At 39.1% G+C, this 27,273-nt stretch overlaps 1 protein-coding gene across 2 annotated transcripts in view; it reads right to left on the reverse strand.

Moving 5' to 3' along the window:
- SHISAL1 (shisa like 1) overlaps positions 1 to 27,273 on the reverse strand; it is an 84,471-nt gene that overhangs the window by 16,395 nt on the left and 40,803 nt on the right. Inside the window, exons 2-5 of one of the 2 annotated variants that reach the window (XM_054221196.1) lie at positions 26,538 to 26,636; positions 18,939 to 19,152; positions 10,818 to 11,141; positions 7,264 to 7,389 (exon numbers count right to left, since the gene is read on the reverse strand). In XM_054221196.1, the coding sequence (XP_054077171.1) occupies positions 7,374 to 7,389; positions 10,818 to 11,141; positions 18,939 to 19,152; positions 26,538 to 26,604 (621 nt within the window). In that variant the 5' untranslated portion in view covers positions 26,605 to 26,636 and the 3' untranslated portion in view covers positions 7,264 to 7,373. Of the gene's footprint in view, positions 1 to 7,263; positions 7,390 to 10,817; positions 11,142 to 18,938; positions 19,153 to 26,537; positions 26,637 to 27,273 lie in introns of those variants that run through there. The other variant, XM_054221201.1, reaches the window with a different exon arrangement.

Raw genomic sequence — 27,273 nt, forward strand, 5'->3', positions numbered from 1 at the left:
GTCAGATACCAACGCAGAGCGTGGTATAATCAGTCTTTAAGAGCTAGATTACAGCCTGTTGTATATTTGATCTTCGTAATGCATTTTCAGATTTTTATAGAACTACAGGAGAGTCCTACAGAGAAACTGGATGCAGCGTCATAAGTTTGTGAAACCTTTAATGACCTCTTCATCTTCTCTTAGACAGTCTACTAGAACCTTGCCGAAGCACTAGATTACATGCTGCACTGTGCAAGCGAGTCTACTCATGTGCTTCCAATGTGGTCTCCTCATAGTATGTCAGATAAGGTGCAAAACTCAACTAGAACAACGGTGTTCACACATGTTTGTCCATACAGCAGGTTGAACCTGCGACTGTTGGAGCCCAAACCTACAGACTTCTACATGCCTCCACGGTCCCAGGATTACTGGCCTCCTAGATATGAAGGATGCATGATCCTCTGGAAACTGCAATGTGAGACTGGGGATGGGGGACAATTTCTTGCTCTTACGGTATTCCAAAATTTACAAAATTTTACACCAATTACAATAATGGAAGTATTGTCAAACACTTTCAGCGTGGCCCTCGGTAGCGAGACAGGTTTTTCTCTTTCATCTGTCAAATGGAAGTAACAAAACTTGACTAGCTCACATAAGCACTGTGTGGATAAATACACCACAGCCCATTAAGAACTCATTTACTTTTATAGTACATAGCAGCAGTGCTAACTGCTCTAGCCAGTGGTCATGAGAACTGCCTTTAAGAAAGATAATGAAATGCCAGCCAATCCCCTAGCTAATTTTTACTAATTTTGTTTTTTAAACATTCTAGACCATGTTTGCATCAATATAAATCAAATAAAGGAAAAAAATAAAATGAGGCAGAGATTGCCCTCACAGGTGATATTTATTAGTCTAACAAACACTGGGAGATTAGGACTTAAAATTTTAGGGACACAATTTAGAGGTGGTTTTGTCAGCATTAGGCTGATGGCTGGACTCAATCATCTTAAAGGTCCCTTCCAACCTAGGCAATTCTATGATTCTATAATTCTAAAATGGGAAGATGTGGATTGCTCTTGTCACTGGTGCTAAACGAGCACTTTCTTCTGTTATCTCACTTGTCTCCTACAAAACCTACCCCTTACAGCCAGCATCATCTTGTGGACTTTCTTAAGCATGGTTGTCCGACTGCTTCAGGTATTTTTCCTTTTGCTTTATGTATTCCCAGGGAAAAGACAGTAAGAGTCAATCTGAGCACGAGTTGGCAAATGCCGAATCAAGTTTATTTTTTTTTTCCGATAGCATCACAATTAGGTTGTATTTTTAACATATCTGCAAAAATGCATCCATTTTGTCTTCTTTTAGTTGTTCATGCGAACAGTGGGTCTCTCTTTAATTGGGATGACATTTTTTGTTGTGAACTCTGAGAGGCTTCAGTGAATACTTAAAAAAATAAAAAGTCAACTCCAAGCCCCTCATGCAATTTTCTTTAAAATGTCTTAAAATGCAAATTAAGCAGGTGTTTTACTAGTTGATTTTGGTTGTCAACTTCAGCAGCATAAGAGAAGTTTGGGAGGTTTTAGGTGATCAAAAAGGGTGAACTCTGGCTGCTTTCCAATCACAGTTCCTTTAGAACTTTTTAGGTGAAACTGTGCTGGAGATGAGCTGTTAGCACAAGAATGATAAAAGGTGCTGGGCTCAGCAGCTCCCTATGACTCATCACTTCTCAGAGATGAGAAGCCGGGAATGCAATAGAAAATAACTTGCCTTCCTCGTCTGCGTGACTGATTAAAATCTGTATCACTAATCAACGTAGAATACAGTTAATGACTGTTTAATTAATTTACTGTAATTTTTGATGAAGCTCACTGCAATTACTTTTCCACATGCTGCTACATGATAGTAATGATTTTCAACAGAAAGAAGGCAGCCTGTGTAGCATGTGTCAGCTCTCAGAGCAGCATCATTTTAATGACAGCAAGAAATTGCTCTAATGTGAAATTCAGCGCAGAGATATGATTAACTAGTTAATGCACACAATCCCCGTAACTGTGAAGGCTCCTTTGTGCACAACCTACTCAACTATGTACCAGAGCATCGGTCCTTCGTAAAGAAAAACTGTAGCCGGACTTTGTGATTTGAGCCCAGCAGTCTTTGTTCCGCCAGGTGACCGCATGAACCGCTGCGCAAACACCTTTGCATCGCTGCGTTTAACACTGGCTGTAAATGGTTATGTCTCCACAATCATTCCACTTCCGCGATTCCTTGGAGCCTAAGTAAAGGTTACCAATAGATACAAACTCCAGGAAACAGATTACCCTATTGGGAAGTAAAGTGAGGTAGCTTATTTATTTCACACACAACCACTTTTTACAGTTAATTTTTACCCTCCTGTATTTTATGATGGGTGCCCAGTTTCCACCACTTACTTACTCCTTTGATCCTGCTCCGTGGAGGCTACATAGTTGTGCTGATTAAACAAATTTCTATGATGTTTAAAGCAATGTGTCTCACTTGTTCTGTTTTGGGATCACATTATCACCTGACATGGGACTAAGATTAGCAGCATTTCTAATTGTGTTCCAGTGACATTTGTCATATTCCTGCCATTTGAAGTCTTGAACTGGTTTTATCTCTTTAGCATTTCCGATTTCCAAGAAACTTTTTATAGTGGATTTCAAAGTCTTTTCAGAGGCATATTTTTTTTCTGCAGGGAATAGGTTTTCTTCACAATTATGGTTGTAGATATCTGTGTATATGTATTTATGACAGTATTGATCATGTAACTTCTCCAAAACTTTTTAAGTTCTTGAAAATTGTTTGCTGATTGACATCAGCATTCTCTCACGACTTAAGGAACAGTAAAATGACTCTAATGTTTCTCAAATTTCAACGCTTTTTGATCTATTTTGCTTTTGAGACTTAAACAGCCGTACATCTGGTATCTTCATAATGATGAACAAATTGACCGTGTCTAATTGCTGGCCTTTTCTTGAACTGTGCAGTGAAACATCATTATAAAACCAAGGTCATACAAACATGTTTTATCACTTTCCTGATGAAATGCCTAATTGCTTGCTGCGGTTGTCTTCGTCATGATCTAATCAGGGAACAGTGACAATAAAAGTAATGATGTGGTAGATCCTTGACCTCAGCTCTCACTGCAAATAATTGTCTGACATTGTTACCATTTATGGTCATGCGTTCAGCATTATCACATAAGCTTTTGATGATTTCATTACTGTCTGGTATTCCATAGTATGCCATTATTTCATGTAGAAATTTTAGCATACTCTAAAAGACCTTCTGCAACCCCATAAAAGGATTATTTATTGTACACGGCTTTTTGTTTAATAATAACTCTGAGAATAAATTGGTCTGTACCCGATCTTCCTCTCTACTACCTGCTTGTACCTCCTTGAGTTAGGGATTGATCTGTTTCTTGACATCCAAAATATACGTTGGGAGTTGATTTTCCAAGACACCGAAAGCAATGGGATTTTATTTGAGACTCTTACTTTTTTTCTTCTTCTTCATTCTCATTTCTGTTAAAAGCACCGAGTGTACATAGATAGTTGTTTTGCAGGTCTTTTCAGTAGTTCTCTGGGGCATAGTCTACTTAAGACGGACACTATTCTGGCCATCATTTTCTTTCTCTTTTTTTTTGTTCTTTTTTTGAAAAGTGCTTTCTTTCAGTTCAGAACTCTGAGTTACGCTAAATCTCCTACATAGAAATCCTGTTGCAACTTTGCATAAACACAGGAAAGCTTGCCTGTTTACATCATTAACTTCAGCTCCTTAACACCTCCCCCTTTTATTTCTTCTACCACTTGCAATATATTCTCCCTGTCATTTGTTTGCCCAGCTGCCTTATTTAGTCTCTGAAAAACTAAAAGCAATCAGCTGAATTTTGTCAACGTAATAGAAGTTTTGGTCCCTGCCAGTCAAAGCTTTAAAACAGCTGAGATTGCATAATTCAATACCAGGCGCGTGAGCTACTCACTGCTTCGTACCTTTGCCTTTGCTAGTCTAGATCCAGCTACTCTTACAAGCATGTCAGAGACAACCAGGTTGGTTTTTCAGTTACATTTGCATTTCCAAATCTAAATCAGGAGCGATTGTGAGCTCCTGACTTAGCTTTGTAAATGCAAACGTGAAGGCGAAATCAGCCCAGCTGGCCACCTTTGATGGCCACCATATTGAGAGAAATGGCCAGACTGCGTGAGCGTATGTGGGTATGAAGCTCAGCTGTTGCGGTCAGCTGTACTGGCAAAGCGGCTGGGGCTGTTTCAAAGTTTCTCTGTGATGCTCCAGAATCTCAGTGAGGACCTTTGGAATGACCTCGCTATTTTAATTTTCAGTGCATGTGTAAAATGCGTAAAACGTGCTATTACGATTACTATTGAGCACCTGGCACCTAAGAGGATGTAAGGGGTAGGAGTTTTGTAACTGCTAAAGTAACTACAGAGTCTTTTAAGTGACACAGAAGATGGAATTGGTTGGCAAAATTTGGTATTGCACACACGCTCATTCCTGTGTGTGATGCTACAGTGTTGTGACGTTGTACAGTGCAACCGTGGGCTAAATTGGAGTCTTCTGATTTCACACAAATTCTATGCTACCTGCCGCTTCAGTAGTGTTATTCCAGATTCGTTGTAATGTAGACGAGGTAACGATCTTGCTGCAAAAAATTCTACTCAAAATATATGAGAAAATTTAAATATGGAAGATGTTCAGAACTGGCTTCCAGTATTTTTACTAGCTTTCATTTCTCAGCGTGCAGAGTTCATTTAGCAATAGTCTTCAGACAACCCTTTAACTACTCACCTTTGCTCTAATTTCTATTTTCTGACAATTCATTACCACATTTAATCTAAATTAAATCACTTCAACTGTATGGTCCATTTAAAAGAAAGACTTTCTGATGAATGCGACAGTCCCAATTTGACGGGGAGGCTGAGACACGGCCAAAATAGGGAATATCAATCAGCCCATATCCAATGAATCTGCAGCTAACAAAAATGTAGGGAAATAAATGTTGCAATATGGGGTCTATAATTTACAGAGCAAAAGGAAAAGGAGCATAAGGCATGAAATGAACAATATGTATTACATATGTATCAACAAAAGATGCAGTGTCTATGAATATACAAAGATTGCCTATATTCAGATTGAGGTGGACAGAAACTTTGCATATGGGATTCACTTCACATGCCAAATGTGACTTTCTAAATACAAGGAAGAAAGCAAGCAAGCACTTGGTAATTTATGTATCTTGAATTATTTAAATGCAAATGATAAACATCAAAACTAAATCTTCCCATTTATTTGCATGATTATAGTACTGAGGCAAGTATCAAGACTCAGAGGACTGCAGATTTTGAGGTGTTTGGTTCCAAGCCCACTGTCTGTTTGTGCTGTTGGTCTTCGGCCCTGACATCAAATAGGAGGCCAGGCAGGAGAAGGAACATGCAACACAAAACAGGCTTCAGCATCTGGCTCTTCTAGGACCAGAAAGTGATTTCCTTAGCTGTGCTTTTGTTTTTAAGCAACTTCTATTTTTACAGTTATGCAGGTCCTAGCAAACAGACAAGAATGTTTAGAAGAAAACATATTCAATGATATCTGTGATTCTAACCCAATATATTTTGAAGGGAACGAAGGACACATATAATGGTAGATGTTGTCCGACACACTTAACGTCTGTTACCAGACAGATTCTCCAGATGATGTTAATTCCCAGACAGTTCTTTAATAAAAGCACCATACGAGTATTCAATTTTATTTCTTTCCATCTTTTTTAAAAAAAATATTGGTGCCCTGGTATTCCATAGTTAGTCTGAGTATAATTGTAAAATCTAGGTAGGGGCTGTAAATAAAAACTATGCTTCTCCCTATGATGCAAAACTTTGCATCTTTAAAACCGTATCATTGTATTCCTGTTTAATGTATATTTTGCAAACATAAATTTGAGATCTTTCTTATTTTCAAAACACTTTACTTAGAATGGAAGGAGGCAGATTTTGTTCACTTTGTTACCGTAAATGTCTCGTATCAAGAGCAGCCTCTGCACAAAACCCTCCCACCACCCCAGCGCCTATTGTTTTCGGTGGACTCTGGCCACGTTCCCACTGCACAGCTGACCCACGTCAGTGCCAATGTCCCAATGTAGGTGACACAGGCAAGACTGCATGTGCAGCTCTTAGAAATTATTGCAGCAGAGGACCTACCGACTGTGGATATTTCGCTCCAGTCACAGTCTGTATCCTGTTTCAAAACTTGGTATCAATTTGGTATTTCGCTTAGCCCTTTTAGCCACCAGCAAAGTATTTATTCCCCGTGTTTTCTGCATGGTTGCTGTGGACGTGCTCAGTTACCTGCTGGCTTCTAAACTTTGCCAATATTTTTATAGGCCTTTTTCTCTCTTTGTTTATAAGTGCTTTCGTAGTCATTTGAAGAGGTGTCAAGTAGCAGGTGAAAAGCAGCAGGCTAAAAACTATTCCATTTGTTGTCTGAAAGACAATGTGGCCCAGAGGAATTCACAGCAAAAGCAGATTGCAACATCTAATAAGGGGAAGTAAAATAGACTTGCCTTTGTCTAACCCATTCCAACTGCATAAAGGAAATAAGCACAGGCTTACCCTGCTGAGCTGATACTTTTCTCGATTCTGGACAACCAGCAGGTTTCCGAAACCATGAGTCACGTAGCATAACATATATGATCACATACAGAGCAGACATTGCCTCTGTGTGCTGTTGTGCAGAAAGGCAGGGAATGGAGAGGCAAAAGTTAGACTTCAAGACAGTATTCCCTGTGATTTGCATCCTTGACGGAGGTGGGGAGGAGTTTAACATCACCACAGCAAAGTGGAGAGGTCACGTTCATCTGTTGCCCTCTCACATCTAGAGTACAGCACAGCCACGGAGAACCTGGAGAAACTCTGCCAGGCTGCCCTGGCCCACACTTCCCCTTACATGATCTTCCTTGCCGGTCTGACCTTTTTTAGTCATTATTAATTGACAATATTCCTGTGATTGGGAGAACAAGTTTTTTCAGTAGTCAGGATTTTGATTCCTCAACTTACAATATTTCATTTTATTGCCTCCCTGCCTTGTACTTTGTTGAGCAGTGGTTACCATTCGCCTGCTGCTTGTTGCTGTTTGATCTCCAGCCGTTAAAAGCTTGCCCAGGCTAACCAGACTGCAGATTTCTACATGGGCCAGTGAGTATGGAAGGGTCCAGCTCATGCACCTCAGCCATGACCTGGAGGAACCACCGTGAAGCAAGCCACAACCGTGTAAGTTCCTTCACTTGCAGTCTGTGACGGTGTTTGGGTTGCGGAAAGTACATCCACCAGGACCTTCAGACCACACAGGCCTTTCGACAGCCCTCAGATGGTTTCCATACTAAAGAAGAAATCAACATTAGTTGGGCTGCAAAATCCATACACTACATCATGAAGCAACATTATTCTAAATTGGGCTCGACGTTTCTGAGATTAATGATTTTCCTGCCTGTCCTTGCACAACACTGCAAGCCCTCTGCAGAGCCGCCAGCAGCATGTATAATGGATTCCAGACTTCTTTAGTTATAATAATATTATGGCTATACATGGTCCTCTTTGTCTCAAGTAAATAATAAAGTGATCTGCTACGACAAAATGTTTAAACATTTTGGGCATGATTCTACCCACTATATACTACGACTGGCTTGATTTTTCTCTCTGACACATCTGTTCCAGTCATTGCCAATTCACAGCATTTAAACTAGAACAAGAAAACAAATGATAAAAAAAAAAGCACTTACATATTTTTTCTTGATCCAGGAAGATCCCAAACTGCCTTACAAACTATAGGTTAATCCTGACATCTTTCTTTGGATAGTTTCTTACACTGTCAGTCCTCTGCAATAAGGATACCTAAAGTCTTTGGTGCTGCTGAGATTCTTGATGTGCAAGAATCACTTTCCTATTGTCATCATGGAGTGTCTTCTTAGAATAGGCACGGTTTTTAACTGTATTAGGATAAATGTAGTACAGGAAGCTAACGACTTCAACAACATCTGTCATCATGAAAACTTGCAAACTGTTTTGGAAAATGCTTTTAACAGTATTGAAGTTTTTATGCCCTGGAATACATGCGTATCTCACAGGATTAAAAAAATCTATTTTGTATTTTTGAAAAGCTCATCTGTAAACAGGAACTGTTCTTACGGTATGATACCACCAATATATATGTACATAAGTGTGTTTGTGAGGTGCTAAAGAAAAACGCTTATTTCCTCTACAGAGGGAAAAGCTGGGATAAGTTTAGGACACATTAAAAAAACCAACACAAACCAAAAAGTTGATTTTATAAACTAGAAAACTGCTGTTACCAACGTATCTAAAAGGTTGGTGTCATCATAGATTACGTAATTTTAAAACCAGTGATGGAAACGATAAATCCAGTAACTCCATTTTACTTCTTCACTGATAGTTGAATTACATTTTGAGAAGACAATACTGAGGCTGCTCATCAAATATAAACTGCAGCAGAATCAGGCTCTGAAACTAAGCTTAATTTCTATACGGCAAAATTACCATATTTTCATGAATATAACCTGCAGATTATCCAATGGAGACATAAACAGCTAGGCAACCTCCTTTTATTCCCCACTGTCTTAGCAACTGCTGCAGTACACAAGTCTGTCATTTTCTGAGGGAGCTGGCTAATCAAAAACCTCTTTCACATGCTAAAGACCTTGCCTGTGACCACCGGTGGCTACTACCTTTTTCTTGGTATTTTTTATGTCGCCAATTCCGACTGAGTCATCTATGCACTTAGTTAAGGGGTTGTGACTTTCAAAAGTTGCAGGTTATAATTTTGTAAATATGGCATAACTTGTAGTGTTTCACATGAGGAAATACAAGGGATAAATGTGGTTTCACTAAGGAAACATCTACTTATTTTTTCCAATGAGCAATGAAAGGATTAGGAAAAAAAGAAACAATTCTATGGGAACTGAGAGAAGCACAGACAGACAGTTATCTGGGGAAGGGGTCAGGGCTACTGGAGTGACTTATCAATGCTCATCTCCTGCAAACACAGGAAAAGGAGCATGTGGGATATGCTCACCTGATCCTAACATACATTCCCCGCTTAACGCTTCAAAAAAAGCAAAGAAACAGAACAACAGAAGTCAATAACGGAAAGTGACCAAGAAGCCTTTGAGAATTATTGAATAGTTTCCTTAAATTTGTAATGGTACAGCAGAACTACCACGTGCTATAACCAGACTAATATTTTTATGCATATATACATATATATTTGTGCAGTCATTACATTTTTATATACACACACACAGGCACATGTATTCAGCTACAATATAATTATTATACTACAAATATTGGTCTTAAACTGTATGGCAATTCTGACCGAAGACTGGGAAATCAATGTGCAAAAAAGCTGAAGGAATTAGAAGAAGAAAAAAAGGAGAGGAAGAAGAAATGAAAAGAGCAGCGCTTAAAACTAAGCACAAGCAAGTCTCTATCTTAAGTAACTCTCTTAGACTCTTCTGTTTGGACAAGACCTGCTAGAACCATCCTTAATTCTGATCTGCACTGGACACAACCAGTACCAGCTACTAAGCCAAATGACCTCCTCTTTCACTGATCCTTGCCCTTGGGTCAAACTATCACTAACTCTTCTATTACAAAAACCTATTTGATCCAGATTTCAACCCTATTTGCTCTAGATTTATGCTTAAAATTAAAGTGCAATTTACGAAATAACAGGACTACTGCTATCACCGTCCCATCTGCAACACAGTGCTACCCAAAGATTTCGGACCAAGATCAACGTTGTGGCTTCACACGCTCTACAGCTTCAGGATCTGCTGTCAGGAACTTTTTCACCCTGCTGATTCTTAGATCACTTTATTTTGCCAGAACTCATCACTCAGCCCTCTGGAACACTTCTAAAATACGCCGGTGACTCTGTACCCTCTCTTTCGCCTTCCAAATCTTCATGCTCTCTTGCCAAGAAAAGCCCCCACCTTTCTTGACACCTTATTCAGAGCATCATTTTATTCAGTTCTCTTCCTTTGTTTCTGGTTTTTTTTTTTTTTTTTTTTTTTAGTAGAAACAGTCCCAAATCATTCAATATCTTTTTGACCCATGGCTGTCAGTATTTAGTTTCTTCTATTTATATTGCATGTTCTGCCTGCTCCTGAAGTATCCTGAAGTTTCCCATTTGGTCTGTTTTGTTTGTTTGTTGTTTTTTATTTTTATTTTTGGGGGGGGGGGGGGGTGGTGTTTTCTTTTTGTAGCATTTAAGTTTACAGTAGCCTACTTGTGTCATTCTGCCAAATGAGATCAAGCTATGTTTTTTTGGCTCTGCGTATAAAAAACCTAACCTGGTTTTTATGTTGTTTCTGTGTCTCATGCCACAAATAGTGTGGATTTGTGACATCTCGCATTGAAGCTATTTCAGTGTTGCTATTTATACAATCTTTTAAAACCAGACCAACAGATACATAGATATACGTAGCAATTAGTCTTTGACACGAGATGAAAATTAATTTTACAATGGTTGATGTAGAACAAAGATTTGCAGTTTATTTGTACCACAGAGTAACATAACTATTTAGCACTGAAAAACGGCAGCACCTATTTCTTTGAGAACCGTATTAAAAGACGATTTAAGAGCAAGAAATCATTCTGTAAGACAGTTCATGGTATAAAGAATTATGTGCTAGAAATGGTGCCGTTCAGCCTGAATTTGCAGGCACTTTCAAACACAGGTGAGAACAACTGAGTCAAAAAATATATCACAATATGGCTTAACTTACTTACCAGGCAGATGTACTCTGAAAAGACATCAGGGGTGGGCTTAAAGCATCTCCTTTTAAAGTATGTACTGTCTGTGATGTTTGAGGCTGTGGCTGAGTTTGAGGCTGTGTCTCCGGCTGAGGCTGTGTCTGTACTTGGCTTGGGTCCTGAGCAGGGTTAATCCATCGGCTCTGTCCCTGTGTCATCCACTTTCCCTGGATTCCCCACCGTGCCAGGTAAAATTTGCAAATGTCATAGTTCATTGAAGAGTAATATAAAAGGTCCAGTACCAGCAAGATCACCACAAAAAAGCCATAGATCCACACTCCCAGCAGTGCACTGTAGTTGCTGTAAAAGAAAAAAAAGGGAAAACAAAACCATTATCTCATATATCAACAGTGGTTATTGTGTTAGTTTATCAAGGTTGATTCATTAATTATATGAATATAATATATAGATGGATGAAACAAAAATTTTATTCTAAAGCATGTGCCATTAAAAATTATTTACTATATCAATCTAAATACTGCTATATACATGACATGAGAGGTTGTTAAAAACTAAGGCCCCCTGTCTTACAGACATTTTTACTTCTCCCTCTTATCTGTGTATTTTCAAGAGCACACAAATTCAGTGTACAATTAGCTTCAATGCTTTAAGTGAGACCACTGATAAGTACAGGGTTGAGGGGTCCTATGTCTTGTTCTGCCAATTCGCACGTCCAGAGAGTCACCCTACTGAAAGTGACAGGGCATTTATGAGAGCGAGGGTTAACCATATGAAAATATGCTGTAATAATTGAGATCGAGGGGTGTCTATACTATTGACAACGTTCACTGCTGACAAGCATTATAAACTACTTGTCTTAAAAGGTGTTTAATGTGCTTGAATTTGCTCTCAATTTAATAATTAATTATTGCTGGATGCAGAAGACACTAGTAGAAGTATAGGCTTTCAAAAGCAACTGCTAAAGATCCCTTCGTTTGCAGAGAATAAATTTCGGAAGGAAGAACATTGACAAGGTCATATTATACAATGCATTCCACAGGAAGGAAAGTATGTAATACATTTATATGTATATGTCAGTGTAGTTATAGTGTGTAGGTAAAGGCCATGAAAATTATCATCTGCTGACATGGTGCACGGAGCTGTAAAGCTATGACAGGTGATTAAGATATTAAAAGAAAGGGAGGGGAAAAAAAGTAGGAAAAGCTATAACGGGTCAAGAATTTGGAGATCAAGAAGGGGAAGAAGTGCTAAAGCTCTGCTGGAGATGCAATATTATTAAAAGAAAAATCACTGTCAGGTGCAAATGCAGTTTGGATTGGAAACTGTGTGAGCGGGGAGGATGAAGTCAGAACAGAGAAGGAAAGAAATGGGCAAGAAAGAGATGGTTAGGGACACAGCGAAGAGGCTAATCTAGACCTAAGAGCTAAGGTGACAGTACGCGTACCAGAGACTGCAAAAATAAGAGCAGGCAGGAGGGATGCTAGTAAAAAAATGACATTAGGAAGACAGTCTTGGAGAAAAATGTTACCGAAGTAATAGGTGGGCAACCCCCATCTACGTGAACCTGAACTTACACGAATAAAATTGAACACACACTCAGCCGTGTTCTGTTTCACAGGCATCGAGAGAAACTTTGAGGGAATTGTATTTTAGCAGAACGCTGATCAAAACAGAAGTGCTATGAGAAAAAAAATGCTGAGAAGACATATTACAAAAGCAAGCCAGAAAGATATTTTTGACAGTTTAAAAGCAGGTCCCGAACCTTCTTGGATCTAAAACATTTCAAGTCTCTGCTTTGACCTTTCACTTCCATTTGAACTTTTCTATTACTCTTTCATTTTGTACTTTCAAAAAAGCAGGATTTGAACCAAGAAATCAGATAAGAAATCAGAATTTTAATTTCTATGTTGCTGCCTGTCAGCACTTAAGGAGACTGATTCTCCTCTCCAGGGAATGATTCTTCCACTACAGAGATATAACACGCTTAGATTAAATGAGGTTCCATAGCAAATAACTGTAAGTAACAAGAGGAAGGTCAGAGCTGTTAATGAGTCCCTTTCTGTGTAAATTTAGAATTATGCAAGCCTAGGATTTTTAAAAATTTTTCAGTAAATTTCCAGGAGTATTTGAAGTAGACAAAATATAGGGCTTCTGAAAACCCTTAACTCAACAGTCTTTGCTTCTACTAAAGGCTTAGACATGCATTTCTACCTTCACACAACAGTGGGTAGACCTTTGTAATGCATTAAAATCTTTGCAGTCCAGGCACTTGAAAGTATAACTGGATCTGGTTAATCCAGGCTTCTGAGCAGTGCTACTCTTGTCCTTCAGTGGATTTATTCCTATTGGGGTAAACTCTTCTCTCTTCTGCTAATATAAGGGAAGCGAAGGCTGGAGAAGTCAGGATGAAATCCACTGCAACAAATCCTGTTCTTCTTCATCACTAATGCCAATAGGGTCCATTTTATGAATAGGTGAGCCGTATTTGGTCCATAGTAAGAATGAAAATACTAGAAAACATGCTATTTTTGTTTTGGCAACAACGTGAGAGGCAGGAACATTCCCTGTAGTTAACTTAAAGGAATTTGTTTGTATTTTAGGTATTTAGTTTCACTCATCAAAATTTTGGTTAGGGAAAATTAGAGCTAGTTTGAGTGCTCCAATTTAAAGCAACAATTTATTAATCATGCCATATGTGAGTCATCCATCTGCTCCTTCTAAATAACAGCTGTTTCTCACAAGTACAAAAATGAAAGACTGCTTTATTTTAATTAACAGACAGTGGGACAACAGCACTATCAAAAGGGCCTTGTGAAAAATCACCAGCAAAATTAATAAGTTGTACGTTTTGTACACACAGGGAAATTCTATACTTTGATGTTTTCTGTTTGTCAAACTATTAAGATGGTAGAAACTATTAATTTTGCTGAGGGCTACTAATTATAGTAAAAATTAAAACTTCTCTACAAATTAAGAAGATGCTTAATTAGAAAATAAACAATCTTTCTTACACTGAATAACAGTAAGACCAGAGACGCAGAAAAGAACTGGGAATCAAAAAACTCCCAGGACTTGCTCTCATTTTATTGAGCTGAATGATTTCATTGTAAAATTTTCATCTTGCAGTTGGATTTTCCTGTACTTTGTGCGGAAGTTTCATTTCAATTAAAAATGAAGCGTGATCAGATTCCGAATTCACTGAGATTCAAATTATAGGGGTTTGTTCCTTCACAGGGACAATCAAGTACAGCAAGTTGTTTTGGTGTGGTTGTATCTCCTCTTCCCTTCCCCAGCTGGAAAGCTTGCCCTGCCCTGCTAGTGCTCCTGCTCCTCCCAATCCATCATTTTGGAGGTTTCTGTTTAGGTTCATCGCAAGGTTTAGCAACATAATGCTAAAATCACTTCTAAAGCCATGTTGCCCAGTCCTCTGCTGCTGCGGGTACACAAATAGAAAAGCTGAATCTGGAGTAAAAGCTACAAGACGATTTCCTTTTAGCTTCTCTCTGAAACAGGGTAATTCATGGACCTATCAGAAAAGCTGAGTAGCTCATTATTTTAAGATACATCACCTTTTGTAGAAATATCATGTATATATGGTATAACCCTGATACAGAGCCCATTGTGTAAACAGAAAGATTTGCTCTGCCTTCAGGGAGCCTTCAGTTGGGCTCTCTGAGAACAATAAATACTTTTACCATCCGTCTCGTCCTACTCCATCTACAGAATCCTGCTTAGATTTCTCTAACATCCCTATACACAAATGAAAAGACAGGATCTTTTATTATTATTCTTACCCATGCGATTCCTTCCATCTAATTCATTAACTTTTTGAGACAGACGACAAGCAGGTTAGGACCGGGCTGTATTTTTTTTTAGAAGAGTTTGCTGCTTTTTGTGTGCAGCACACGAAGCAAAAATAATTCATTTGGGAGTTCAGGATTAAAAACCCAACAAATCAAAACAATTCTGAGCAGAATTCTACAGCTGCAGTTTAACGCGGGCAGATGGCCATGGAAACTGTTTCTTTCCCTGTTCTCCTTAAACAGGGCTGTTACTTACAGTAGTAAAGTATTGCCCCAAGGAAATGCAAGCTTACATCCTAGCAAATGCCTTGGTACTTCTAACACTGAGGAAATCTGTGCAGTTTTTGCATGTACGCTTTAAATGTGATTTCCTCCCCCCCCCCAGTTTTATTTAAACTATTATCTCAAGGCCTTTGTCCAATACAGTGTTTTCCTGTAGAATCTATTACTGTAGTACCTAAGAGGTCTTCCCAGCTAAATTATATCTTTTTGCAACAATTGGTAGTGGAATTGATTCTTCTTTTTTTTTTTTTTCTCCTTTCTCTTTTTTTTTTTCTTTCTTGTACAGATTACTTTCTGGGAGATATTTAAGCAAACGCCACCTCTGCAGGGGGCATGATGTACATGAATAAAGATAGTGCTATTGTATCCTCACATTGCTTTCAGTGCAATGTTGTGGTGTGGTGTGCAAAAGCCATTCCAACCCTGAAAAACTGGAATAAGAGATAAGGAAAAGCATGGATGCATTACAGACTGCCATGACACTGTTCCAGTATCAGATTAAGGATGCCTAGGATAGTATTACTGCTGATAATCCACCAAAATAGGCATAATAGAAAATCTGAGAGTATGAATACCAGATTCAAGTGAATACTATTTTTAAGGATACTTAAACAACTAATTAGACAAAATTTTATGTTAAAATACTTTGGATGGCATACATTTTCTTGTCTGTTAGACATCATTGGTATTTCTATATTTAACACTAAAGAAATTGTTCACATTCAAAAATATTATAGACTGATGAATCTGCATGATCGTAAAGATATAACAGTCCAGTAATCTGCACTTATAAAGACATAGAAATCTTTTGTTATAGTAAGGAAAAATGTAAATAAACTGGGTTATAGTTATATTGTGTGACTATATAAGACAAACGTGTTTTTTCAGCTGTGCCATGACAAAGAAGTTACAAGTCACTTCATGAATTTTTTCCCTCAACTGTATTATAAACCAAGAAATTTGTTTTGATGATCACAAGAACGGCTAAGGGGAAAAATAAATCAAATAATAATATTGAAATAAACCAAATAATAACATTGAATCAATCTTCCCTGAAAACTATAATCCTTTTTTTTTTTTTCAGTTCATTGCTATTCCCATGTCCTAAATAATTCTCCCCAGCCACGGTACAATAGGTTTCATCAGAATTTTTTTCAGTGGTGTGTGAAATTAGATCTAAACAAAGAGCTGACTTTGTTACTGTAAAGTGAACCCTGGATGTATTCGAATCCAAATAAAGTTAAATTATTGTATACGTTAAATAAAGTCAGAGTGTACTAAGAAAGATGCTTTTTACAATGTTTTTAATGTAGGCATCTAGGCTTCACTTCTTTTTGCCCCTCCACAGCATACTAAGATTATTAGGAAGTTTTCCACCAATGTTAGTGAGCTTAGGGTGAGGAGATCATGTTATCATCTGCTTAGCATCTCTTCATTTTCCTGGCCCTGACTGCTTTATCAGAAGCGATGTTTCAGGAAGTTACAAAAAGGCAATACTGGTTCCACTCTGGCACTTCCCTAAGCTACATCTCCAGAAGCTTTTTATTGTATTTAGCATGACTTCACATACCTTTGCAAAAGATCAGCACAAAGCTAATGCCCACGGGAAATTCTGGACTGAAGACATATAGTCAGTCTGCAGGTAGTTCTCAACCATGAATCTTACCAACAGAGACTAGAGAGGTAGCTCTTTCTCTGCCACAACTGAATGAGGTGACTTATTTAAAGAAACAGATTGATAAATGAAAATTAATATAATACTTACGTTATGCTCTAAATATTTTTATTAAAATAAATACTGTGGTTCATAGAATACCCAATTACCTTTTACCCATTGAGGAACTGCTCACACACAGCAGGCCAATAATATGAACAGCCCTATACTTATTTCTGCGGGTAAGTGTGCTTGTGTGTGTACATGTACAGAATGTGAGCGGGCATGCAAACAGAGAACGCAGGAGGCAGAGGAATGTTCTACATCCCAGGATATATTTTGCAGTCGAACCACACCTGTTCTTTTGGGCACGTCTGCTTTGGAAAGTGGCTGACTGGCCTTTCCATTTCAGGTGGCTGGTGAAAGGAAGAACAGCAGGGCCTTACCTTACCAAGCTCTAGCCATGACTAGACGGAGTAGCTGCTGAGATATTGGGAAAAGCCTGAAGCATTGGCTTTGGACTTGGCTGAACTGCAATCGGCCAGTACCATCCCAGCCTCTGTGACGAAGCTGCCTGTTAGGCAGACTTGGGTGCTCAGCAGTGTTGGGCAGGGTTTTCAAATTTGCTGTGTGCCAGACAAAGAACTGGGAACACGTGGGGGCACTAGCCACACTAGTCCATTCTTGGGACTCTCTTTTTATCGCTCTGAGTGTGAAGCAGTTTCTATCTCTGCCTGCGACTACACGCACAGCCCGTCTGTACTGAGAGTCCTGTGAGGACCTCTCTTCAGGCCGGTATCTCATTGTTGCTGTGGTAGCATGGTCATCCCAGTAAACAAAGGGGGAGCACATCCTACTTTTACCACAGAGCATACATAAAATATGCATTGCACGGGGGCCCTGGGGCATTCCGTGGTATAAACTCCACCAGGTTGCCTGGAGGCATATATGATGGCAGACTTGGGTAGCCCCAGGTAAGGGTGCTACCAGTCTCTAGATGGTCCAGACTGAACAAAGCATGGAGAAAATGGATGCCTTTTAATAGGCCTGTTTAATAGACTTCAAGTGTGCCCCAGCGTTCTGTGTGATATGTTCTCATGATGTTCCCAGATGCACTAGAAGGCCAAGGCAAGGAAGTTTCACCTCAAGGACACAGCTGCACATACAATAACAAGACAGTATAGATCCACATTGATTTAAAGGTATCTTATACGGGTAGAGTCTATTTTTGTCTTTCTTTTACATTACGCAGTACGCAGACTTCTTTATAGTAGGTGATTGTCACTTTAACACCTGAAAAGTTAGACTTTAGGCAACTTCTGCATCTAAGGCAAGGTTCACACTTCTCTAGGCAGAGCTGTAGGAGGAGCGGTTGTTGAGGAAGATGACAGTTTGCAGCTGCTGGACACAGCTGCATACAGTGAGTTAAAAGAGCCGCCATCAGTATTCCAGCACCATAGCCTCCTAGCAGCCTTGCACTTGCTTCCATAGGAATGAATGGCAACACACCGACTGACTTTTGCACCGCAGAAGGAAACACTAAAATCCCTGTTGTAAACAAAGATCAATAGACTGGAATTCCTGTTGTCTTTATCTGCCTCTTCCTTGCCCTGGAGGGGCTGAATACCGGAATAAAATGGCAGGGGGAAAGCAGATAGACCAGAATTCAACCTTGGAGGGGTCACAGCAGCCAAAAGTTGCCCTCTTCACCAAGAGAAATCACAGCAGATTAGTGTGGCCAGAATGTCAAATACTAAATAGGAGGCAGGCCAAAAGTGAAGATTTTGTCATGGTACATAGGTAACCAGTAACAAAGATCTACTTGCTACTTTATTGGTTCTTTAGAGAAAACATTACTGACATTTACCTTAGAGGATAGGCCCCAGCAGCACATGGAAGTAGCCCGGGTAACAGGCAAGGATACCACACGATGTTGGTATACCAGCAAACACGCTCTGTTCCTTGAGGTCAGCGACATCAGAAATTCAAGATAGTGCATTTGGGTTGATATGGAAAATGTCAGCTCACTCCCCTTCCCCCCTGCAGACAGCTTTGGGGTTTATTTTTACTGATAAACACAGTTTGGATCAGACTGGGGTCGGGGGAGAGACTTTTGTAACTTTTAAATGTAACTTTATATTTCTTACACTTATATGCAACATTTATATGCAACATACGTGCTCTCCTAGCAATATTTATAGCCCATGTCAAAGCAAAGCAAGCAAAGCCAAAATATCATTTCTTTTAGGAGTTCTGCAACAGCAAAAACATTTTAGTAATGTTTCTCTGTACGTGCGATTATTCTAATCACTTCCATCATTAAGAAGCACACCTCAGACTTATGTTATTAGACCAGGAACAGTTTAGTGAAGAGTACTTTAAAACTCATTTACTTACTTATGCATATATCCATCTGCGTTTCCTGTTAAGTTCATCTGCATAACAGTCTGAAATTCTGTCTCATTGCAGCAGTATTTAAATACTGTGTTGTTATGGTGACAGCAAAAGATGTAAGATTTATTGTCAGAAAGACGGGGGCAGTGAAAACCAAAGTGGTAGCGACCTTTGTAGTCCGTATATGGCTCGCAGACCCGAAAATGTGCGGACAACGCTGTAAAACAAAGAACAATATTAGCTTTGTGAGACACTTATCTGCATGTTATGAACTATAATTTTTCATTGGTTAAACAGTTGTTGTTTGACTTCTGAAAAACATTAATGTTTCGGAGCCTTCAGCATCATAACATTTAGTACTAAAAGATCACAATATTTAGCCTCTTGTTGTATTTGTATTTTAATTGTTACTATGTTTCTGATTACTATTATTTCTTTTAAGGGAAGAGAAGAAATGCCCTCCGTGCCAAGAAGCACAAAAAATATTTAGGGAAACATTTTCATACTGCTGTTCTAAATATGTGGATATCCATAAACACCCAACAATATTCACGTTTGATTCTCCTGGGACGACTTCACAGAAACAAAAAGTCTATGTAAAAACTCCAATAAAAGTTTGATGGCACTTGATTTACAATCACTGTTCTTGACAGACAATATCTTCTCTACTGTAAAGGTAATTCTTTGATAAGGATTATTCTGCCAGAAATAGTAATCACAAAAAAGTATAACATATCTGAACAGCTTTGAATTTTCAAATAGATAGAACTAATAGAAATACAGCTATTCCTGGGAGTTCTTACATTTCTTATTTATTAAATTCTTATGTAAAGTGTTTATTACATCTCTGAGAACATTTTTACAGGAATGTATCGCACTGATTTCACCCTCTGCTCAAGCACGGCCACCTAGAGCCTTGTTGCCCAGATCCACATCCAGATGGCTTTTGAATATCTCCAAGGATGGAGACTTTAAACCTCCCCAGGCAACCTGTGGCAGCGCTCAGTCACCCTCACAATGAAAAAGTGTTTCCTGATGTTCAGAGGGAACCTCCTCTGTTTCAGTTTGTGCCCATTGCCTCTGGTCCTGTCACAGGGCACCATCCAAAAGAGCCGGGCTCAGTCTTCTTTACATCCCCCCTTCAGGTATTTACGTACATTGAAGAGATGCCCCTGAGCCTTCTCCTTAGACTGAACAGTCCCAGCTCTCTCAGTCTTTCCTCGTATGAAAGATTTTCCAGTCACGTTCATCACTCAGCGGCCCTTTGCTGAACTCTCTCCAGTAGCTCCACCTTTATCTTGTACTGGAAAGCCCAGAACTGGACCCAGCACTCCAGGTGTGGCCTCACCAGTGCTGAGTAGAGGGGAAGCATCACCTCCCTTGACCTGCTGGCAGCATTCCTACGAATGGAGCCAGAAAGACAAAGAGCTTTCCAGCCAGCTGGCCCCCAGCACACACTGGCGCCTGACGCTGTTCCTCCCCAGGAAGGTGCAGGACTTAGCACTTTCCCTTGTCGAACTTCATGAGGTTCCTGTTAGCCCATTTCTCCAGCCTGTCCAGGTCCCTCTGGATGGCAGCACAACCCTATGGCATATCAGCCACTTCTCCCACTTCTGTATCAACAGGAAACTTGCTGAGGTTGCACTCTGTCCCATCATCGTTTTAGTTTTAACTATGTATTATTTGTTCTTGGAAAAGTTAAATCTAGAAAATAATAGAAGAGACATGTGGTATGAGAGAAATTAACAAACTAAATAGAACTTTTAACTAAGTATTTGATTTTTAAGAAGAACAGGAGCTTGATTCAGTTACTTAAACACAGGTCTCCAGTGCCAGCTAAGACTTCCCTAGGCCGTTCTGTCTGGTCTCCAGCTTTCAGTGGAGATGCGGGTCTCTTGTAGTTCTAGTGCACACATGGATGATCCGAGGCAAGTCAAATGGCATTAGATGCACATGGTTAGCCAAAGTCCCTAAGTGTTTTGCAAATGTTTGATATCAGCTTGCAAGGCGGCAGTACATGCATTACCATGTGAGTGGTTCCACTGCTCGTTCTTACTAGGAACATGGTGAGGCCATGCCTGATGTCAACAAACAGAAAGTAAGTCTTATTATTGGACCAAATAAATGCAAGTGAAGGGGTAGCCTTCATAGTGTAGCACTGCACTTCCAATAGTCATGGTTATCCATGGTATTTTTATTTACAGTATCCAGAAGAAGAACACCCATCTAATCCTTCGCTGGTAAATGGCCAGCTTAAGTATCTTCCTTTGAAGCATCTGATGTGCTATATCCAAAAAGCTGTGCAATAAACTCTCTAGTAAGAAGTATGTCTTTCCATTCTTCTCTTTTAGGGGTTGCTTATGTCCTGAACATTTGTGTTTGGATTTTTTCTCCCCACCTTGTCCAGCGTTCTCCCTATCCAGCTGAAGGATAACTTCCACTGAACCTACAGATTTCTTATCAGAATTAGATGGCTTAATGTATGTACTACTTCAGTATCAGCTGTAAAGAAAATACAACTGCTCTGAACTGATCAGTTGGACACGTCTCACTTTTTAGCCATCTTGACTTATTCCTTCTTAGTTGGAATATCTGCACTTTGATTATATCAGCTGCTCCTATGAAACAAAATTTTCTTCGATAACTGCAAAGCCTCGGAGTGTAACACAAATTTTGTTTATCATGCATTATCAACAGTATCATCATTTTTTTCAAAAGGCAGGTACAATGCCTTTTATGGCTAAAGCTATATTAACTTATTTTTCCTTTTAAAAGTTACATTATTAAAAATACTTACAAGCTAGTGATTTTTGAAACTGCCAGGATGGATGGTGGTTTCAAGTCTGGGACATTTTAATGGAAGATATTAATTGCTAGAATTAGCTTTGCAAATAACAGGATAGCAAAAATGTCATTTTTTGTATGTTATTACCACAACTTAGCTTAGGTGAATTACAACTGTGCTAAGCTACCACAAGTGAACAGCAGCCCTGCAAAGTTATACTGGACTCGTATACACGCTTAGCGCATGTCATAAGAATTTAAACTACTTTTTTATGTTTGATAAGCAATCGCATACTTCCATGCTTCAGAAATTATTCAGTGCTCTAGGAGAGACACTGCACTGTGAGAATGCACTAGAGAGCTGTAAGACTCTAAGAAGTTTAGCTTGCTCGTCACTGCCAAGTGCTTTACTCACAGCACATGTGAAAATGTCCCCTGATCCCTAGACACGTCCTTTGCCCATTCTAAAAGGAAAACAAATCCCAAACTTGATGACGAAAACTGGGGGAAGGATGACTACAGAACAAAGGGAGAACGAAGATAAGATCAGGTCAGAGGAGGAGTGATGTGTGTAATAAAATGTAGTCCTAAGCAAATCCTTAAATAGTAAAATGTGTGTCAGTGACTAAAATAAACGCACAAATTAGAGCATGACATGATGACTGAATTACAGTCTGAATTTGGTAGTCAGTGCGTGGTGGGTTAACCCTGGTAGGCAGCTAAGCACCACACAGCTGCTTGCTCACTCCCCCTCCCAGTGGGAAGGGCGAGAGAATCAGAAGGGCAAAGCGAGAAAATTCGTGGGTCGAGATAAAGACCGTTTAATAAACGAATAAGAAAAAAAACCCCACCAACAACGACAAAAAAACCAACCCAACCCACAAGTGATGCTAAAGCAATTGCTCGCTACCAGCAGACTGATGCCCAGCCAGTCCCTGAGCAATTTTTGGATAAACTCCCACCCCAGTTTTATTGCTGAGCATGTCGTTATACGGTATGGAATATCACTTTGGCCAGTTGGGGTCAGCTGCGCCAGCCGTGCCCCCTGCCAGGCTCTTGCCCAACACAGCCTCCTCGCTGGGCTGCACGACGAGAAACAGAAGCGGCCTTGACCCTGTGGAAGGGCTGTTCGGCAATAGCTAAAATACTAGCGTGTTACCAACACTGTTTTTGTCACCAGTCTAAAAAACAGCAGCACACAGGCTGCTGTGAAGAAAATTAACCCCATCCCAGCCAGACCCAGTACACAGTGAAAAAATTTTTATCCATTTCTTGTAACCTAATTTTACTTGCTGTCTTTGCTTCTCTGAGAATCAGAGATCCAATGAATGAAGTATAATTTTTTTTTTTAAAAAGTATTTTTTCCTGAAAATAACTTTGCTTAAATCCTGAGGATTAAAGAGCCTTATTTCTACAGAAATACTTCAGATGAAAGTATTGTACATGAAAGGCTCTTACCTTGTCTGTTGCAAAACCAGCAGCTGTTTCTGAAGTGTAGTTGCATGTGCAAGTTCTCGTACTGTTTTTGAAAAGTATTACTGAACAGGTGAGTGACAGAGCTGCTCCTAACTCTGTTCCTACTAATTTTGAGAGGAGAATAGTCTGTCATGCTTCAAATGTCAGATTTAAGCTCATCTTAAAATTTATCTTCTCTACCTTAAAAAGTAAACAGTGTACATCAAACCGTTACTTCCCTATCTGTTCACAGTTAGAGAGCTGTGTAATGCTGATTAAATTTTTAATTTAGCTACTAAATTTTTAAGACCCCAAGGTATTCAGAATGGTTGGTCTTCATAAGCTTTCCATATGGATCCACAGAAATATTCACATATATGCGTTTTGCTTAGCACAATGCAAATAGTTTGAGATCCTCTGATAATTTTGCTATATGGACGTTCATTTCCTACTTCAAAGAAAAAAAATACTGTAACGTGCAAATAATCTGACAATTTTTGCTCGTTAGTATAAGTTTTGCTGCCATCCCTGATTTTATAAATGTGCTTCAATCCATTAAATGAACACAAGTATCAACATTACTGCAAAGCAAATCTAAGAGTTAGTGGTCAGAAAGGACATTCTGGCATGACTGCATGCTGCTCCTCCCTTTATTATGCATTTCTTGTGCGGCCAGTACAACCAGCAAGTGTTCGCAAATCCTCAAGTTGCATGCCGCTGTGATCTTGATAGCACTGAAAATAAAACCCGCCTGAAGTTTCAGTATGCTCAATCCAATTTTGTCCTCTTTTTAAATGGAGCCGTAGCCTACCTACTCTGAAGTGAAGCCTTTCTTTCCAGCGTTATTTCTCCCTGGCCTGACAGCATTTTGCCCGTGTTAGGCAACCGCATCTTCTTCCCAACCACCCAGCTAAAGCTGCCAAACTTCATCCTCGTGCTGAGCCACGACCTTGGTATCTGACCACACCTCTGCTCCACTGCCGCTGTCGCTGCCCCTCTCCTTTTCTAACACAACGAAGACCGGGCTCTGAGAACTTCTCTGTTTCCTTTGCTTTCCTTCTGTTACCCTTACTTTCATTCCACCCGTGGAGCCAGTGAAAGTTATGCTTCCAATTGCCAAGTGCAGTTTTCAACCATGCATACGGATTTTAGAAATTTAGTACTAAGATTGTGAATCTTAGTATATCAAAGACTTGCAAGTAAAGCATGATCTTACAGGCAGAAGTCTGTAAATCTATGGGAACCCAAAAGGAGTCTTGCCGTTAGATTTTTTGATTTCAGTTCAGTTTAAAAATGATGTTCATATAACTCCAGTGAGAGTAGGATCCCTTATTTTTCCCCTATCATTCTCACTGCATAAAGCCAGTAGTTTTCCTTTATGGAAGCTGACCTGTCTTGGACAAAAGAAATGTACGCTCATGCTGACTGCAAAATAATAAATAATAAATTCCACCCTGTAAAATGTGTGGGAGTTAGCAATGACCCAAACCCACTCCTACAGATGTCAATAGCAGAACTCCCCAAGGAGCAGAGTTAGGCAGGCATGAAAGGCTTGTGATGATTTCAAATTAAGCCTGTACTCTTCGTGCTAATAATAGATGTCAGATAATAAAATACTAATAGCCAAGGAGCAAGAAGAAGATAAGGAGTACATTTACAAAGACAACAGTTTGTGATGTTAATAGCTAAATTGTGTAAGAAGTAAAAGCTATATGTAAGTAGTTTCAAATAAAAACGTTGTTCTTCAGGGGCAGTACTTTTCTTCTAAGAGAAAAAAATATCAGAACACTGGCTTTATGTCTGGGTTTGAAGGAAAAAGTGTGTATCTATACCAGTGTCTGACTACTTCTATTTGCACACACGGTGTAATCACAGTGTCCCATTCAACTGGAACACAGGTATTTATACCATCTGGAGGAAAATGGACGGAGAAGCGGGATCTCAGGAGGTCTCTAGTAGAAGTCCCCTATAAAGAGTGGTGAAGGTATGAAAACTTATCAAAAATCAGCAGAAGAGACTGGAGCAGCTGGAAAAGTTTTGTGATGTTTGATCACTGTGAGAAATTCGCTGAAGTCTTCTGGAATAACTGGCTTAACTCGTGCACCAGGGAAATAGCCTTCTGAAATGACTTTAACCTGGAAAACCACAAAGAAGCTGCTACAGCCCCTGTGTCTGATTGTAGTACACAGGAGGAGTACATAACTAGGGATGCAGCGCCATACATAGGGGTATCAGCGGAAGGACTCTAAAGGAAAAGAGTGTTTTCAGATTAGGCAGAGGAGTAGTCTAGTTGATAACATTATAACATTGCTAGCAAAAGGACTTTGTCAGTTATAGCTAAATAATGAATTATCATTAGCAAGAATCGAACACGTGCAAACAAGCAATGAGACTGCGGGCAACAAAAACCGCACTTGAACTAATTGATGAGGATCTAACACTGAACATTACACAAAGTAGTAACAACGCTTACTGGAACACAAGGATACTTTAAGATAGATAATGCCTGGTAAAGCTTTAAGTATGGTGGTTAGGGATGTGATGTAGTACAAGGGAATAAAGAGCAGTGATGGAAGAAAAAATCTTTTTGGATTAAAAAGTGCTTCAACAATGGAGGATAAAAGAGGTTATAACTGAGAGTTAAAAACTTATAGGATCAAATCTATTTGGATTAAGAACCTTTTTAAATTTTTTTTTAAATATTCATTCATAATTACAGAAAACCTTCATGTCATAAATAACTCCTGAAGAACAAATGCAAATAATAATCATCATTTGCAGGAGAAGAATCTCTGGAACCACTCTGTGGCCCAGTCAATTCTTTAGATTCAGGAAAATAACATGACATTTGCATACCATGTTGTCATGCATTTTTCTTTTAACTATATATAAGACAAGTTACATTGTATCTAACATGTATCCATCCCAAGAATAGCTGAAGTTCCAAGTTCAATCCTTCACATGCTTGTGTACTCTTGTGTGCACATACAAAACCACACAACTGGAACCAAATTTGCTCTGCTGCCCATAGATGGTTATTTAGCAAAATGGTTGGATCGTACAGTGGTGTAGAGCTTGCTTTATTCTTCTAGATAAGCTGAAAAACTAGCATATCAAAACAGTAGCTTTGTTTTTTTTTTTTTAAATTTTCAACCTTCCTTACCATACCAGTGTCCCACCACCTTTTCCTTCTTAAACTGAATTTTCAATTGCATTTCAAATTCTAGCTTCCAGTTCTTAAATACAAAGAAACTTTATTTATTTATTACGCACTTAGCAATCCATTTGATCTTGCTTGTTTTGCAAGTAATTTTTCCCTGTGACACACGTAACTGAAAGATAAATTCAAAGTATAAAAGTTACCTGCTGACAAGAGTAATGAAAGCAGAACCATCAGCACATTCAAGGACTGTTGACCACAACTTGTCATCGTTGGCTTTCATTGGTCCATTAGAGAATTACCTGTTTGACAAGATGCAACATCACGGTTAAGCTTCTGTTTCATCTCACTTTTATTGTTCAAACTTTTACTTCCCCACAAAGCTTTGGTAAAATTAGATGGCTTCACACAATAAGAGAAAAAATAATACTTTTTTTTCTGGACTTAGAAGTGAAATAAATTATCCTTTCTATGATTTCATTAAAATTCCTTTCTCATTTCACCATGAACATACACAACTATTTACATACCTTTCATTAACCCAGAGTAGAGATGAATCATATAAATCCTTTATTGGATTATTCACACCTGCCCTGTAATCTATGTTCAGCAAAACTGTGCTTGTTTTACTGTCACGAGAACGGGCTGTTATTTTATGCCTATAAGGACTAGAAGGATATAAACAATATAAAAAAATAAATTGGCTGCTTTGCAAGTCAATCTGTTTTACCCCATTAGAGGGTGCAGTCGTTCAGAAAGTGGGTCGAGCAACCGAGGTGGTTGGAAACATTTCAAAAAATGTTTTTTCATTAGAATCGCAGCATTTCGTGGGATTATTATTTCTTGTTTTCCTAGAAATGAGGGTGAGATGTGATGCACTTTGGCTGGCAGTCATCATGAAAAGGCTGTCCTAGTTTTTTGCAGAGCAGCCCCACAACT

The sequence above is a fragment of the Rissa tridactyla genome, chromosome 1 (genome assembly GCF_028500815.1).
Source record: "Rissa tridactyla isolate bRisTri1 chromosome 1, bRisTri1.patW.cur.20221130, whole genome shotgun sequence".
Lineage (NCBI taxonomy): Eukaryota > Metazoa > Chordata > Aves > Charadriiformes > Laridae > Rissa > Rissa tridactyla.